Genomic DNA, 18866 nt, shown 5'->3' with positions numbered 1-18866 from the left:
TATAAATTCCTTAAAATGTCTGAGGTTTGCTTAGCGTGCCATGTACCACAGACCATTAAGCATACATATTTACAAAACATGTTCATGGGTTCTTAGAAATACGCTGGGAGCACACCCCAGGTGCTCTCTGGTTATTCAGACTGATCGGAGCGTTACAGAGTGTCAGAGCATATTTACAACAACCAAACACAAAGTGCCGATAGATGGACAAATCAAGCACATAACGTGCGAGCGGCATAATGTCAGCCTGAGCATTGCAAAAGCTGTGTGTACATATTGTATAAAATTGTGTTGCAGATTAAACATTTTCATAGGTTTCATAGATAGCTTCATAGATTGTCATCAGTGTTGTGTAAATTCATGTTTTTTGTTAATTTCAGACATTTAACCACTTAAACCTTCAATAAGCTACTTAGTGCGTTGTGAGCTTGTAGATCGGCTATTTTCGGCTAATGTTCCCCTGAGAATAGGGATGCTATAGGGTTCAAGTGGTTAAAAAAAAACATTCTATCACACAAAGATTTGGCGGACCCCCTATAGTAGCTCTGAGCTGAGGATCCCCTAGGTGTCCCGGACCCCCTGTTGAAGACCCCTGGTCTAAAGTAAAGTATACATGATTAGAACATGCTTAAACATTTGATAATTAAGGTCTAATATTTCTACAATTGCTACAAATTGCTACAAAACCTGTATATCCAGTCATTTTGGGGCATAAACTAGAAGTTGAAAGACAAATTAAGTCTGATAATGATATACCGTGCATGTTCACATCATGTATACTTTACTTTAGACCATTTTTCTTTTTTTTCTACATTTTGGACAAAATAGCCAATTTTACATCGAGGTGCCCAGATGTCCCTAGTGCCCACCTATCTGTATCCTGTAATATAGCTGAATAGTATGGGGTAGGACTACGCATGCACGTGCACACATAGACATGAAAGGGGGCTTGAGCCCCTGCCCTTTTACCTGTTGCTAAAAAAGTTTTTTTTTTCTTTTTTTCTTCCAGACTGAAAAAATAAATAATAATAAATGAAAAATGTATTTCAACTACCCCTGGCAGCCTAACGGTAAGGCCGACAGAAATGTCAGTGGATGTGTTGGATGCAGCTCAAAGTGAACTTTACTCAGGTATCTAGTTTGTCGCCGTACGACCTTCCTAGCAGCCCGAGTTATAAAGAAAAACGGGCGACAATGGCCAAAATTCAATCGAAAATCGGCGATCGAAAACCATCGAAAGTGTCCGTTTTCAAGATGTTTTGGCCATTATCTCTGGAACAGAAGGACCAATCTGCTCAGTTCAAAGCTTTTTGGGTGCGTGACTTTGAGGACATTAAGCACGCAATGATACCTCTTCGGATTTGTCGGGTTTTCGGGACTAAAAGTATGGTAATTGTTTGTTAAAAAAAATCTAGTAGGTGCCCTTTTCAAATTCCAGCCCCTGCCTCTCCAAATCCTTCTGCACGTCCCTGGGACTACGCTACTGTATTTTAACATCAGTCATAATGGTGGTAGCCTACTTGGAGAAGCAAATATTTTCTGAGGTGGTACTCAGTGTAAAAAGGTTGAGAACCACTTATTGATTTCAAGAGTTGGGTCGACTAATTGGGTGATTCGTCACATCACTGTTTGGAAACCAATCCTGGGCCAGTTTTAAGACGTGTGTTTGGTGGGGATCTTTTAAAGGTAGGGTATGTGATTTTCTTTGGTTAAAATAAGTGTTAAATAGCTCTATATTCTGATAGTACTCATAGGTATAGAGTGTTTGTTCAGTAAAAGGAGTCTCCTTGTCTCTCCAGCTCTTTATAAAACAGAAAATGCATTTTCGGAAGGATGCATTTTCCCAGGCTAATGGAAGTGATGACACTAAGAAATGAGCAAAATTGGAACTGGAACACTATAAAAATCAAGCTTAAAAATGAGTACTTTCTCCTGATTGGCTGAGATTTTGACACCTACCGGAAAATTTATTTTCTGTTTATTAAAGAGCTGGAGAGACGGGGAGACTCCTGTTACTGAACACACACTCTATAGCAATGATTACTATCAGAATATAGTGCTTTAACCTTTTAACAAAACTACTACTTTGGTTTTTGTTTTAACCAAAAAATATCAGTTACCCTACCTTTAAGTTTAATAGCCTTGGGGTACAATTGGCTTTGCACAGAAACATCTGGTAAAAATACTTTTTACTTTTACCCATAAAGTACATTTCAGGGCCTGTACTTTTTTACTTTTACTCGAGTAATTATTTGAATGAGTACTTCTACTTTTACCAAGGTAGTTTTTTTAAAGTTAGTAATTGTACTTCTACTCGAGTACAGAATGTCAGTACTTTTCTCATCTCTGCAGATATGTGATGCTTAAAAAGGAGACCAAGCAGGAGATGCAGGAGAAATCACACTGAAACAAAATACACATTTTGCTAGCAACCAACACAACAACAATAATAATAATAACTAGAAAAAGTGCTTCTCGGAGCACAGGTCTCCGCCAGGTCAGGTAGGTTATTGTGGCCTCCTGGTGGTGCTATAATAGGCCAGTGTGAAAAGGGTGCAATTTCCTCTTCTGCCTTTCCCGGCAATCAAACACTGCCTGTAATTGTTCATGATTTGAGGCAAATTTGTTTAGCAAAAATCGGCCTGCTGGTGGCGCTATAACAGGCCAATGTGAAAAGGGTGGTATTTCTTCCTTGGCCTTTGGAAGCCATTGTTAGCCAATTAGGAAGGAATATGAAAAATCGGACAGATCCGTCTTGATCACATTGTTACTATGTACCTTTTTTTGTGATCAAGTTTTTTTTTTTTTTTTTTTTCACATAGCTGGAGGATTGAACAAGCATGTCCTGCACAGTACTACTGTGCAGCTAATTCCAATGTACATTTGAACTGCCCAACAAGGGGTTCTTATTTGTACCTCCAGTTAAGAATTTCCCTTACTCCCCACCCCCACCCTACATGGCCCACAGGTTGAACAAGCATAGACAGGGCAAATACATTAGTATACAAAATAAATACGGCAAAAAAAAAAAGTCAGATATTTGCTATATTATGCTTGTTGAACATTTGACATTTAAGGCCTAATTTAAGAATTGCTATAAAACCTGTGGATGTCATAAACAATAAGTTGAAGAGTGCATTTTGAAGGGTTCAAATCATGTATACTTTACATTATTTTCCAAAGCATACTTTTATTATTTACTTTTTCACATATTGAAAACAATTGCAAATTTCAAACTGCAAAACATACACAATACATATCTGGTGTATGATTGAAGCATTGTATTTCCTTGTGATTATGGTATAAATAGGACTTGTTTATGTTACAGTAAGTGTAATGCAGTAATGCAGGTGTAAGACCTGTTGTGCTTATGGTTGTGTCATATGGTTTCAGGTATGTGAATCTGCAGCTGATAAAACTTGTCAATTAACTTGAAATGTGCTCTTAGCTGTAGCCAAACTACTGTCCTGTCTTTTATTATTATCTCCGCCAGGCCGAAGGCATGGCGAGAGAGTATGTTTTACCCTCCGTCCGTCCGTGTGTGTGTCCGCGTGTGTGTGTGTGTCCGTGTGTCCTACAGTACATGTCCGTGTGTTAGCAGCTAATCTCCGGCACCGTTGGCCCGGTCGCTGCGAAACTGTGCACACACACTCCCTGGATGCCAATTCAGAACTGGAACCTGGATGCCAATTCAGATGCCAATTTTTCACATGGGCCTGTTATAGCGCCACCTGGAGGCCAATTTGTGCAAAACCCATCTCTTTACATTACTCCTACAGATTTTATCCAAACGTCATGCAAATCGGTACACAGTATCTCTATAGTCATGTGATCAACACGGATCTGTCCGATTTCCCATATTCCATCCTCATTGGCTAAGGTTTGCTTCCAAAATTTGCAGGATTGGTCCGTTTTGAACAAAATGCCTTAAATCATGAACGCAGCTTGCGATTTCCGTGAAATTTCACAAACACATTCCCACTAGGCCAAGGAAGAAATGCCATCCTTTTTCACATAGGCCTGTTATAGCACCACCAGCAGGTCTAATTTAGCAAAACACATTTTTGGAACAAAATGCCTCAATCATGAATGCAGTGTCCGATTGCCGTGAACGACCTAACAATAAATGGCACCCTTTTCAAATTGGCCTATTATAGCGCCACCAGGAGGCCACAATAACGTACCTGACCTGGCGTGAAATGTGCTCTTAGCTGTAGCCAAACTACTTTCCTGTCTTTTATTATTACTGCTGTTTCTGCTGTGACACATGAATCTCCCATGGGGATTACATGCTTCTTAACCCATTTAGACCTGAGGCCGATTGTAGAAAACATTCAGGGCATATTTGCCAGCAACAGTCTATATATGGATATCCCCATAGATGGAGACAATCGACCTGCAAAGTCGTCATAGAGACCTAAACGTGCCATATGTACGGAGTCTGACATCAGCGAACCCTTCCCAGAAACTCCATGTATAGACATAACCATCACGTCCAGGACTGACGTCATGGTCCCATATTTGGGCGTAACTGACATAGGCAGCTCCATATATGGAGACGTCTGACACTATCTGACATCACCATAGTGATGTCAGGACCGCAATCCAGCAGTATAAGAGAGGCTCAACACACCTCGGTAGTTCAGTTCCGGCAGCGACTCCGAGCAACATTAACTAACAGAGAGAGAGAAGGATCAAGAGATTAACTAACAGAGAGAGAAGCATCAAGAGACTCCAGCAATAATCGAGCCTATAGCCTGACACATATTCTCACAGTGGATTTCGGATTTGGATAACGAGCCAGCCGATAAGAGTTTTACACCGATTCTAAAAACGCCTTCTGAATCCTCACCTAAGTTTTCTGAAAAACTTCAAATATTTATTCAAAAAAGAAATGTATGTTGCTATATACTGTACATAGCAACAACTAACCAAAATAAAAGGGGTTCCTGGATTGAAAGCTATAGTTACGTATAGGGGTACCCGGTCTAAATGGGTTCTTAAGGGACTTCAGGGCTTGATAATACTGCTTGCGGCACCCCAGAGAGCCTATACAGTATTTCTGTAGGTTTTTACATATTTGGTGTGACTGATGAGGCCAGGAGGAGAGTTGTAGTTGTTGTGGTTGATTGGTGAGCAGATAAGAGAAATATTGTCAGAAACTTCTTTATACTTTTTTGTTTATTATATGTCATTGGCGATTCATGGCTTCTGCATCATAATCTGAACAGTGACTTCAACAAGCTGCTGATTAGACCAGTTCTGGGCAGAACAAAAGGGACCCCCCAAAAAAACTAAAATTCATTAATTAATTAGGACCTGTCCTAAGGCCCTGGGGCTAAGCCACTGACCTATGAGAGCTGCCTCCGCCCCTGGGCTTGAAAAATGTAAATGTGATACCCTCACAATTGTGAAGTAACTTTTATTTTAGAAAATATGTATGCACTTTATTATTTAGTATTGTCCAGTACGTTTATTATTTTTATTATTCCTATGGTCACAAGCCAAAATAATATCAGCAGTGATTTACTGTAGGTCACTTGGGATGAGAAGCGGAACCTTTGTGTGTGCAGCAAGTGTTGCCTAAGGGTCCCCTTTAAGGTCTGGGTGCCTCACCCCTTTCCTTCAAAGGAAAATTAGGAACGCAAGTGAACGGTTCATGTCTTCATTCCTGTGCCTGTTTACATTGTTTTTCAGGTCAGTACACCGTGAAAACCATATTAACTTAACTCCTAAGGTTTAATATTTATGTGAAGAGACTGTGATGGGTTTTAATGACTGATTTGAGTGTTTAATGTAGATTTTAAAAGACGGTAAAAATTCCGCAAATTGACGTGATGATTGATTGCATAATGGCGTCTCCCTCATGTAGTTCTTTTGAAGATGGCGTTCGCCTGGTTGTGTACTGAACACAGGAATGTACTTGTTTACATTGATCCACGACATTTCCAATGTTTGTTACCTGAACACTTGACAGATACATTATTGGTGAAGGGTTTTGTAATAATTATCTACAGCTAAAGTCTTATATTTATTTCATTACCTGGGGCTGAGGTGATGAAATGGAGATATTGAAGCCAAATGGTTATATTGTAAAAGTGAAAATATACAAATGTATTTTAAGGGACAGCAGCTCATACACACAACAGATATTCCAGACTCGCACACGCACACGCACACGCACACACACACACACACACACACACACACACACACCTTGAAGGTGCTAAAGACTTTGCTAAAAAGAGAGACGTAATTGCAGAATGGGGAAATGTTGATTTATTGTGATATTTGGTTGTATTATTGTGAATAAATGAGAGGAAAATTAGGAACGCAAGTGAACGGTTCATGTGCCTGTTTACATTGTTTTTCAGAGACTGAGACCAGTGAGGCATTGAACCAAATTCAATACTGTTGCTGTGGTACCCAATCTAGCTTGGGACCCGTAACATAAACATTTAACTTTAACACTAGAGGTGGACTGCATGGGGAGGGAGACGATTCTCCATTGCGGTTCATTGCAGGATCAGACAGGTCCAGAATCACTAGGAGTGTTTTTGAGTACGGGTTAAGTGACCACTACATCATTTTCTGTACCCGTAAAATTCTAAAATAAAGCTGACGGTCACAAAACAGTCAGATTCAGATCCCTGAAAAAGTAATAAGCCACGTGGTGAATCATGAAAAAGTTACTTTTCGTTCCCACGTCTGGGCACTACTTTTTCAATGCATTTTTGCATAGATTACATCCTTGTGGACTTTAGGTAAAAATGTATCCGCAAAATATCCTGCAGTTTTTTGTCACAGGCCATATATGTACCGTATAAAAATGTGATTTACAAAAAAAAATCTTACGGTGATTGTTTTGTTTATAAATGTATTAATATTCATTTTATACGAGCCATCATTAACCTACTGTTACATGCGCATTTGGGTTGAAAACATCCACAGAGAGATCGCTACTCTAATCTAATAGCAACCCACAGGCTTAGTTTGGCCAATTTGAGATGACAACATACAAAGGTTAGTATAGAGAGAGAGAGAGAGACGTATGTATGATGTAAACATGGCATCTAAAATTAGGCCATCAATGTGAAAATAGTCTGTTCACAAACTATACAACCATACTGAACCTGTGAAAAGACAATCCTATGTATTGATGCCGGTATAGTCCTTTAACAACAGACTATTGGTGTAACTTACATTATGACTTCTCTAAAGTAAAAAGGTTGATCCATGGAACATTGAGTATTGTAAGCAACCATCTATGGTCTATAACTGTGAGGCATTTGTGATCATTCTTACCGAGATGGGTCTGGGGAAGAGAGATCTCTCCTAAAGTTAGCAGGGTTATCCATGGACCAGCCACTTTTCATAGACAGACAGCTAGGTGCAGGAGACACGCTCTCCTGTTCTCCTGAGTAATTCCCCCTGAAACAAAACACACATTTTGCTATTAACCAACACAACAGCAACAACAACGACAATAATAATAATAATAATAATATTGTTGAATTGAAATTGAAAAATGATTATAAATTTTTTATTTAATGTTTACGTGATGAACATTGAATAGTGTGAGCAATTGCCTGTTTTCTATAACTGTAAGACATTTTCGGATCATTCTCACCGTGAATGTGGCACTTTTCTTTTAAAGTAAAAAAATGGTTGATCGATGGAACAGTCACTTTTCACAGACATTTTTATGTGATTAACAATATGAGTATAATATATAATGTACAAAGTAATTGTCTAATAACTGTGAGGAATTTGTGTTAATTCTCAACAAGATGTTGTCTGGGTAAGGGACTTCTCTTAGTTACAAGGGAGATTCATTAGCCTGGGATCCAGACTGATTCGCTCCACTCGGCAGATTTTTTTCTCTCACACAAAAAAGTCCCTGTAGTGAAAACACTAGAAATCGAAGTACCAGGATAGCGTGATGATGTTGACAAAGAGAGAGTCGAGTGAGAAAGCATTCTGGTCGGGATCATGGTCAAGCGAGCATTGGCAACAAAGAGAGCGACCATCACTTTGGATAGAGCCAGCATGCTTAATTGAGTCATTCCACGAGACCGGTACAATTGGTGTCCCCTCTTACCTTTTTAAGTGTATTTTATCTATTGGGTCACCAAAATATTTTTTTAAAAGCTTTTTATCATCAATTCCTTTAATATTGTGTAAATGATTACATACATTTCACTTTATATCAGAAATTATATTGCTTTTTTCAGTAGACACCACCTATTTTGTCCATTTTGTCATGTCCCCATGGCCTTCGAAAGTGACTTGAGATACCGGTATGACTTCAATTTTTTTTTTAATAAATCCATAAACGATGCCATTCACATAAAAAGCTGTGCTTTATTGCTGGTCATGTTTAGTTTTGTAATAAATAGATGATTAATCATTAAAATCGCATTATATATTATATATATCCCCTTAATCAGTAGTTTAGTGTAGTGGCCATCTTGAGTAAAAAATCACAACCCTGTCATTAATTTATTCTATATAATAATAGTGATTTAATGCCTGAGATGGGAAAATATGTTTTTCTGCAAGTTAAATATGTAGTTAAAAATGAAAACGGCCGCTTGTCAGGCAATACCAGCACTTTTGTTGCCAATGAGGGCATGTTAAAACTGTCTCTCCCATTGCCATTCCAGCAAGTTATGCATATTGTTTTGCTAGTAATATACTGGCCCTGTAGTGAAAAGACGGCTTAAGTAAGGATAAAAAGACATTACTGCATTAAAAGAAATCAACAAACTATACTGTATAGTTGTATTCTCAAAGTGAGAAAAAAAAGTGAATCAGTCTGGATTCCAGGCTAGAGATTCATGGACCTTCACAGACACATAAATACCAGCAGGGGGCACTGCTCTATCCGGCTTCATCCTGTGACCCACACAGAAGTTAAATGCAACCTCACGCTCTAAAACACCGGGAGACTGTGTGTCAGTAGGGTGACCAAATGTCCTCTTTTACGTGATCATGTCCTCTTTTTGGGTCTGAGTTTTTTTTTAATATAAATTCCTTAAAATGTCTGAGGTTTGCTTAGCGTGCCATGTACCACAGACCATTAAGCATACATATTTACAAAACATGTTCATGGGTTCTTAGAAATACGCTGGGAGCACACCCCAGGTGCTCTCTGGTTATTCAGACTGATCGGAGCGTTACAGAGTGTCAGAGCATATTTACAACAACCAAACACAAAGTGCCGATAGATGGACAAATCAAGCACATAACGTGCGAGCGGCATAATGTCAGCCTGAGCATTGCAAAAGCTGTGTGTGTACATATTGTATAAAATTGTGTTGCAGATTAAACATTTTCATAGATTTCATAGATAGCTTCATAGACTGTCATCAGTGTTGTGTAAATTCATGTTTTTTGTTAATTTCAGACATTTAACCACTTAAACCTTCAATAAGCTACTTAGTACTTGATTTGCTCCTTTTCCCCCCCACACCAAACCTCTTTGCCGAAAATAGCCGATCTACAAGCTCACAACGCCTTGCAGCACGAGGCGTTGTTAGCTTGTAGATCGGCTATTTTCGGCTAATGTTCCCCTGAGAATAGGGATGCTATAGGGTTCAAGTGGTTAATGTAAAAAAAAACATTCTATCACACAAAGATTTGGCGGACCCCCTATAGTAGCTCTGAGCTGAGGATCCCCTAGGTGTCCCGGACCCCCTGTTGAAGACCCCTGGTCTAAAGTAAAGTATACATGATTAGAACATGCTTAAACATTTGATAATTAAGGTCTAATATTTCTACAATTGCTACAAAACCTGTATATCCAGTCATTTCGGGGCATAAACTAGAAGTTGAAAGATAAATTAAGTCTGATAATGATATACCGTGCATGTTCACATCATGTATACTTTACTTTAGACCATTTTTCTTTTTTTTTACATTTTGGACAAAATAGCCAATTTTACATCGAGGTGCCCAGATGTCCCTAGTGCCCACCTATCTGTATCCTGTAGTATAGCTGAATAGTATGGGGTAGGACTACGCTACTGTATTTTAACATCAGTCATAATGGTGGTAGCCTACTTGGAGAAGCAAATAATTTCTGAGGTGGTACTCAGTGTAAAAAGGTTGAGAACCACTTATTGATTTCAAGAGTTGGGTCGACTAATTGGGTGATTCGTCACATTACTGTTTGGAAACCAATCCTGGGCCAGTTTTAAGACGTGTGTTTGGTGGGGATCTTTTAAAGGTAGGGTATGTGATTTTCTTTGGTTAAAATAAGTGTTAAATAGCTCTATATTCTGATAGTACTCATATGTATAGAGTGTTTGTTCAGTAAAAGGAGTCTCCTTGTCTCTCCAGCTCTTTATAAAACAGAAAATGCATTTTCGGAAGGATGCATTTTCCCAGGCTAATGGAAGTGATGACACTAAGAAATGAGCAAAATTGGAACTGGAACACTATAAAAATCAAGCTTAAAAATGAGTACTTTCTCCTGATTGGCTGATATTTTGACACCTACCGGAAAATTTATTTTCTGTTTATTAAAGAGCTGGAGAGACGGGGAGACTCCTGTTACTGAACACACACTCTATAGCAATGATTACTATCAGAATATAGTGCTTTAACCTTTTAACAAAACTACTACTTTGGTTTTTGTTTTAACCAAAAAATATCAGTTACCCTACCTTTAAGTTTAATAGCCTTGGTGTACAATTGGCTTTGCACAGAAACATCTGGTAAAAATACTTTTTACTTTTACCCATAAAGTACATTTCAGGGCCTGTACTTTTTTGCTTTTACTCGAGTAATTATTTGAATGAGTACTTCTACTTTTACCAAGGTAGTTTTTTTAAAGTTAGTAATTGTACTTCTACTCGAGTACAGAATGTCAGTACTTTTCTCATCTCTGCAGATATGTGATGCTTAAAAAGGAGACCAAGCAGGAGATGCAGGAGAAATCACACTGAAACAAAATACACATTTTGCTAGCAACCAACACAACAACAACTACAATAATAATAATAATAACTAGAAAAAGTGCTTCTCGGAGCACAGGTCTCCGCCAGGTCAGGTAGGTTATTGTGGCCTCCTGGTGGTGCTATAATAGGCCAGTGTGAAAAGGGTGCAATTTCCTCTTCTGCCTTTCCCGGCAATCAAACACTGCCTGTAATTGTTCATGATTTGAGGCAAATTTGTTTAGCAAAAATCGGCCTGCTGGTGGCGCTATAACAGGCCAATGTGAAAAGGATGGTATTTCTTCCTTGGCCTTTGGAAGCCATTGTTAGCCAATTAGGAAGGAATATGAAAAATCGGACAGATCCGTCTTGATCACATTGTTACTATGTACCTTTTTTTGTGATCAAGTTTTTTTTTTTTTTTTTTTTCACATAGCTGGAGGATTGAACAAGCATGTCCTGCACAGTACTACTGTGCAGCTAATTCCAATGTACATTTGAACTGCCCAACAAGGGGTTCTTATTTGTACCTCCAGTTAAGAATTTCCCTTACTCCCCACCCCCACCCTACATGGCCCACAGGTTGAACAAGCATAGACAGGGCAAATACATTAGTATACAAGATAAATACGGCAAAAAAAACAAAAACAAAGCAAATACATACAGGTACAAAACCGCAGAAAAAAGGAAAAAGAAAAGGAAAGATAATAATAATCAGTAAGTATGTATGATGTTAATAGCATGATTTAAGTTTGTCCAGTGCTGTGGCTAAGATATCAAGCATGTTTTCTTTTGCCCCATTTGTTCGAGCTATAGAGAGTTCCAAGGAGATCATGTCCATTAGTGCGAGGATCCATTGTGAAACTTCTAATTTATGGGGAGGTTTCCATCTTAGGACCAGCAGCTTATTTCAGCTGTCAGCCCAAAGAGCAAGAGTCTTCTTTGTGGCATTGTCAACCCGAATCATCATTCAACATTAAAATATTAGGCAAGAGGGGGATAAGAATTCCGATTACCTCAGATAGTACTTGTGAAACTCTGAACCAAAAATAATTCACATCTGGACACTCCCACATCATGTGCATATATGTTCCCAGTTTGTTGTTGTTACATACAGTAGTATGCAAATGGGTGTTGTACAGAGCTGGAGTTGAAAACGTTTCCTTGGAGTCAAATAAAATCTATGGATACATTTAAAATTCAACATTTGATAGTTATAATTTCGTGATGAGAGAGAGTCATTTTCCCAAACTCTTTTCCAATTGACTGACTGCCGCCAATTTTTTAAGTCAACATTCCAGACGGTAGACACACCCATTGGCGGGCATGTGGATTCTCTCAACTTCTTATACAAAACCCTCACCTTTAGGAACATTAGTTATATGATTAAAGAGTATGTACAGGTAGAGCATTTTTCCACGGAACCCCCTGTGCTTGAATGACTGCCCTTAATTGTAAATAAAAAAAGAAAGAAAGTTATGGTAAACCATAACTGTTCTTGAGATCTTCAAATTATCTTGAACCCTCATTATTAAATATATCAGAAAAAGTATGGATGCCACAGCTGGACCAAGATGGAAAGTTACTGTATACCGATTTGCGTGATGTTTGGACAAAATCCAAAGAGAGAGAGAGAGAGAGAGAGAGAGAGAGAGAGAGAGAGAGATAAGAGATAAGAGATTAAAACTCAACACTTTTAGACCTACAAATTATTCAAATATACTCATTATACAATACAATAGACTCATTGTGATAGCCAAAACTGTTCAGTGACATAAATGCTTCAAAGCAATGTTGACATAACTCTGAGAATACATGTTGCATGGGGATTTGGCTTGTCCAACTACGATGTAATAACATTTGCTCCATTATAGGGAGAAAGTGGGTGAGAGTCTCACTCTCTCAGAGAGAGAAAAGAGAGAGAGGTACACTGCTCAGTGCGCACGAGTCACAACTCACTGCAGCACGCAGATGTCTTTAATATGATTTAATAAGTGGCTGTTAAAAAGAAACTAGCGATGTTGACGTTTCAAGATATGTCGTCTTGGACATAAGATTTTAGGCTAGAAACAACAAACTACCACCTCCACATGTTAACCCTTGCGTCCCCGTGACAATGAATGATTGAGAGAGAGAGAAAAAAAGAATGAGGAAACGGTTCGCTTATACCTTAAAGTTACTGTCTCGTGCTTACAGTCACCTCTTGTGTGAGTATAAAGTACTATACCATTAGAAACTAAACAAATGAAAACGGCCACTTATCAGGCAATACCAGCACTTCTGCTGCCTAGGAGAGCATGTTAAAACGGTCTCTACCATTGCCATTCCAGCAAGTTAGTAGAATACTAGTAAAATACTGGCCCTGTTTTGAAAACACGGCTTAAGTAAGGATAAAAAGATGAACAACCAGTCCAGGACACCATATCACATGGACAAAAACTACGGAAAAATAATCGTCTAACTATAGTGTATAATGCATCGACTAAATTAGCCCTAAAATAGTGCAATAGTCATGAGATTTAATCATGCATGTTTGTGAATGTCCCACATTGACAATAAAACATTTAAGTGTATAAACACCGTAACATTGTTCAACTCTTATTTTATGCCTTTGAGGATTTTTGCAGTGAATTTTTATAAGATATTATGAACAACCAAGTCTCATACTGTCAACAAAGAATACTGGTGCCAGTATTTGATAGATAACAATAGGTTATCTATCAAAACATTTAACCCTCATGGCTGGTATTTTAATCATCAAGATTGACCTGGTCTAGTGGCCGTAAAATGTATGCAGCCTATTCACCCAAGGTTTTTACCTGCTGTTCATACCTGCACTCTTTTAACTTCATATTTGATCTAATTTATATCTCTCTCTTTTGTTTTATTTGTATTTTATACATCCAGTGTTATTATCTTTTTATTGTATTGTTGTGTTAGCACAGTCTTGCGAAACAAGCCACACCAATATTTGTCTGCTTGTATAAGTGAGTGACAAATAAACTCCTCTTTATTCTTGATCCTTGAGATACATGAAACAATAAATATCAATGGGATTTCATGCAGCCTGTGCTGCGGTAGGTCACCAATTCCGGTGTAGCTAGCAACCAAAACAAAACCGGACAAATTAAATGTATACAAGAAGACAGCTCAAGTTGAATGGGTGCAGACACGAAGACTTGCATAATTTGAGGATATGGGAATATGTTGTCATGCTTACAAAGGTATGTTGGTTACTGACGGACTGTTACTCAAAAGGGGTCCCAACTGCGACCACGTCTCTCTCTCTCTACAGAGTATGCTACAGTATATGCCAGACAGACAGCTTGCAACCGATTTGCCAGTTTAACTCCATAGCCTGGCAGCACATTCATCCCATAGCTAATTTATCCCACCTGGAGGGACAATTGCTGTCCAATTATTAATTAACAAAAAAAGCAATAGTTGTCAGTGACGATTTGAAAGATATTAGGGAACTGAAGTCCTAAGTCTGCTGTGAGTGTGCACTTGAAGTATGAGACTGAACAGCCTAGTAGTTTGGAAGATTAGCTGCAGACAGATGCATAAACAAACCCAATTGCAATATACATAAACAACTTGCCATGTTGGTTGCATGTTTTAATAGGTAACCAATGTTGGTGTGACACTAGCTTCCCAGCAGTCCTCTTTGTTGACAGGGACGAGCTTGTTGTCATGTATCTCAGGTGTACAGGCTGGTTTTAATGAATGGATAAGATCAACACTGAAAATTGCAACAGCTCCGCTGGGGTCAAATATTCTTTAGTTTTTCTGTGTTTAATTATTGCAGTCACCAGCTGCTGCCTGTAATACATGTATGTCTTACTGCCATATGTTGCTGTTACAGGCTTTTTTTTGTACTTGGCAGCACATCTCATAATGAGAAGATGGTATACCAGTTTAGTCATTCCACATAAAATTAAAACTGATTAAAGGCAGACCGGACCAGGTGAACCGGAAATCAACCCACTTCTAAGACAGACAGTAGGAAAGCTGAGATGGAGACAGTGTAGGAGAGACAAACATTAGCAAAGCTGAGATTGAGACAGTGTAGGAGAGACAGACAGTAGGACAGCTGACAGTGAAGGAGAGACAGACAGTAGGAAAGAGGAAAATTACCTTATTGGCTGTCCACCAGTGAACATTGGATCAATTTCCGTAGACACACTGCTGGGGGGAGGAGCCACATCTTCTTGGCTCACCTCTAACTCCTCACTTGGAATGTTTTCCATGTCTGGAGTTCTACAGAGGACAGACAATGGTAATACTTTACAAACTAAACTTGCATATATCAACTGCCCTCCCTGTGTTGTTAGAACAAAAGGAGTAATCAATAATGTGTATGAGTGCACAGGTAATTATTACCTCACCAAATACAGCTAAACTGTGTCCTTCACACATCCCAGAATTAATTGCCATAAGACTGGTATGGGGCAGTTCATCAAAATTCAGTTAAGTGTCTCACTACTCAATTCGTGAGTGACCTATCAAACATCAATGCTTCAAATGTCAGTCATCCTTGTTTGCAATTATATTAAACTATTTCAAACTGATGCGTGTGCTCCAGTTTTTTCTTTTTTGATAACACAAATTGAGGTAAAAATTTGCTTTAAGACAAAACAAGATTCAGATTAATGATTGAAATACTTTGTCACATAATCATATGTACGGTATATTAAAAAAGTATTAATGATTAAGACAAAGATACATACAGATTTGCACAAGGCCCATTTCAAGTGCCCAGTTGTCCAGTGCCCACTTCACAACAGTGCCCCAGTTCACCTATATCCGTCAACACTTTAATTCCAAGAATGTATCTTGTGAGGCACAGGCTATAGCTGTTAATAAATGAGTTTCTTGCTCTCACAACCTTTTCCTATGAACCAGCATATGTGTCTGTCAGTTGACTTTACACCAGAATGAGGCGGTTGATTATCTTATATCTTTGTGTGTGTGTGTGGTGGCGTAACTTGGGAGGTGGAACATGTGTTGTAAGATACAGTTGCTGAGCAATGAAGTCTGTTGAACCACAGACATCTGTTGTTTTGAAATGTTTCTAGGTCAGGGGTTCCCAAACATTATGAGCTCGAGACCTAAAAAATATATTTTTAAGTAAAATTAAAGGTAGGGTAAGTGATATTTTTTGGTTAAAAAAAAAGTATTTTGTTAAAAGGTTAAAATACTATATTCTGATAGTAATCATTGCTATAGAGTGTTTTTTCAGTAACAGGAGTCTCCCCGTCTCTCCAGCTAATAAACAGAAAATACATTTTTCGGTAGGTGTCAAAATCTCAGCCAATCAGGAGAAAGTACCCATTTTTAAGCTTAATTTGTATAGTGTTCCAGTTCCAATTTTGTCTGCTCATTTCTTAGTGTCATCACTTCCAATTTCACTTGTTTAATCTGTATCCTGATTGAGTTCTCTGTCCTGGTTGGATAAAATTGGAAATGAAACTGTAACTGAAACGAAAATGCATTTTCTGTTTAATAAAGAGGTGGAGAGACAAGGAGACTCCTAATACTGAACAAACACTCTATAGCAATGAGTACTATCAGAATATAGAGCTATTTAACACTTATTTTAACCAAAGCAAATCACTTACCCTACCTTTAAGTCTCCCCGGGACCCAAAGGTACAAAAATACATAATGAATTAATCACTTCAGCCCTATTTAATAGTGAAAATAGCCGATCTAAGAGCTTACAGATCTGCTATTTTCACTATTTCTTAAAGGAAAAGTTCACCCAAGAAATTACTTTATTTCTATAACATCTATCGTTTCCAAACATTCCTTAAGGGTGAATGAAGAATCCAAAAATGAAGAAAATACTTGATGAATTGAAGTAAATAGGAGACCGAGATTAACAACACTCCAAAACACTGTTCATAATGTAGTTCAGTGTGTATTCTACACAGCCACGGTATTTACTTTTCCAAAATGTAACCATAGAAGAAGAAAATACACTTTTTAAACTCTTCCTGGTTAAAAGGTCTCATGCACAAAAAATGCATGCGCCTGGTCGCACGTGTGCATGTGAATGAGCTCCAGATGAACCACACGGGCACATGCGCGTTCGTCAGATTGAACCGGAATTGATTTGAATTGAATTTAAACGTTTATTTTCTTCAACATGAGGCAGTGTTTTGACTGTAGCGTTATACAAACAGATAGAAGACATTTGGGACCACACTATGAGCTGTGTTTTGCAGTTTATAAACGGATCTGAGTCTCCAAATTACTTCAATTCATCAAGTGTTTTCTTTGTTTTTGGATTCTTAAGGAATGTTTTACAAATGAAAATTCTCTGTGTGTTCAAATATCACAGGGTAAATAAACTATAGAAATAAAGTAATTTTGTGGGTTAACTTCCTTTAAAATTTGTTTAAATTTATGGCCTTTTTTTGACTTTTTGATCATTCAAAAATTGTAGTAAACGTAAAAAGGGGATATTTATTTGCAACACATAAAAATGGGTCGGTGACCCAAACATGCGACCCGATCCAGTCTAGGTTATTTTATATGAATGTATAATTATGTATTAATTTAATGAATCGCATAACGCAAAAAAAAAAATTTCTCACAGTTCTGACATGTTTGTACATGACCCAAGATAATGTTTTAATTAATAATGATGATGATAGTAATCAGTAAATAAAAGTACAACTCTTATGTACTTTACATCACGTTTTATTTCCCTGCACCTTGCTCTTCTACCGTTCTCCTGATGTCCGTTTTAGTGCCAAGCACATGGTACCATCTCTCTCTCTCTCTCTCTTTCTCTCACTCACTCTCTCTCTCTCTCTCTCTCTCGTCTCTCGTCTGTCTCTCTTCCCCTTCCCCACCCTCCCACAAAGACTGTTGTTCAGAGGCAACAGGCAGTAAAGGTCTCCACCTCCCTGATCATGGCGGAGTTACAATGACGTCCCCTTCCGTTGTAGCTCTGAGGGGGAGGTAACAGATGGGGTACAACCAACCCATCTCAGATGAAGACGCATGCAGTGGAATTCTCTATATATATACTGTACAGAGCAGAGACTTGTGACCAAGGAGTTTGAGCAGAATTGCTGCAGGGGCCAGGCCCTTTTGAATGAAAATAAAATGAGCATGGATCTGCTTTTAGGTACTCTGAGATCTCCTCAACATATATGGGAGTATGTGATTGGTTGAGAATAGCGTAGAGCTGAAACAGATGAATGTTCGGCCGGCAGCAACTGCACTGTCTTTCCTGACTGAACACGTTTGCTCTGCACGTGTCTTGTGCAACACTTATAACGGCCATGATGGGAAAGGTGTCAGGTTGAGCTCCTGGCATGGATGGACACATTTTTATAATTCTAGGACTGCATGGGGCAGGAAGTCTCTGGGAGGAAGTCGACGTAGCACACGTGCGCAAGGAAATCGGGGTTTATGGCCGTTTCTCAATACCCGAACTTGTCTGTACTCCCGTCCTCACGAACTCGTGATACGTCATCAGTCGCTGCCCAAGTACTGTTCCAATCCTAAGTTCGCATTTGCCCAAGTACAGACCAAATACCCGGATGTGAACTTGATCCGCCCCCTTTACCGAGCATGCTTCAGACTAGACTCGCTGAGAACTTTTCACAGAAGATTGCCCAGAATGCAACACCGCACCGGACCACCAACGCTTGAAAAACAGGACCAATATGGCGGAGACGGACCGTGGTAAGAAATGTCCGAATTATTTTTTTGTTTTGCCACAGAATGTAATTTTAAGATTTATTTTAGGCTTGAATGTTGTTAATTAACTTCAAATCTGTCGCTGATTTGTGCACCGAACTTTCGGACGTTTGTGTAGCCGGCTAGCCGCTGTTAACCCGGCCGCAGATGACCGGCCCGTCAGACCACTGTACCCCTAAGAAGCCTTATTTGCGGCCAGTCCTTTTGA

At 38.8% G+C, this 18866-nt stretch overlaps 1 protein-coding gene across 4 annotated transcripts in view; it reads right to left on the bottom strand.

Moving 5' to 3' along the window:
* Window positions 1-18866, bottom strand: part of LOC308102479 (NACHT, LRR and PYD domains-containing protein 3-like) — a 75331-nt gene that overhangs the window by 42037 nt on the left and 14428 nt on the right. For all 4 annotated transcript variants that reach the window (XM_080452221.1, XM_080452220.1, XM_080452222.1 and 1 more), the window contains 2 exons: window positions 15078-15200; window positions 7306-7431 (listed from right to left, as the gene is read on the bottom strand). In XM_080452221.1, coding sequence (XP_080308347.1) covers window positions 7306-7431; window positions 15078-15200 — 249 coding nt within the window. The remainder of the gene's footprint in view (window positions 1-7305; window positions 7432-15077; window positions 15201-18866) is intronic.

Source organism: Gymnoscopelus braueri (genome assembly GCF_963280865.1).
Source record: "Gymnoscopelus braueri genome assembly, chromosome: 15".
Lineage (NCBI taxonomy): Eukaryota > Metazoa > Chordata > Actinopteri > Myctophiformes > Myctophidae > Gymnoscopelus > Gymnoscopelus braueri.
This window is presented reverse-complemented; position numbering and strand designations above follow the sequence as displayed.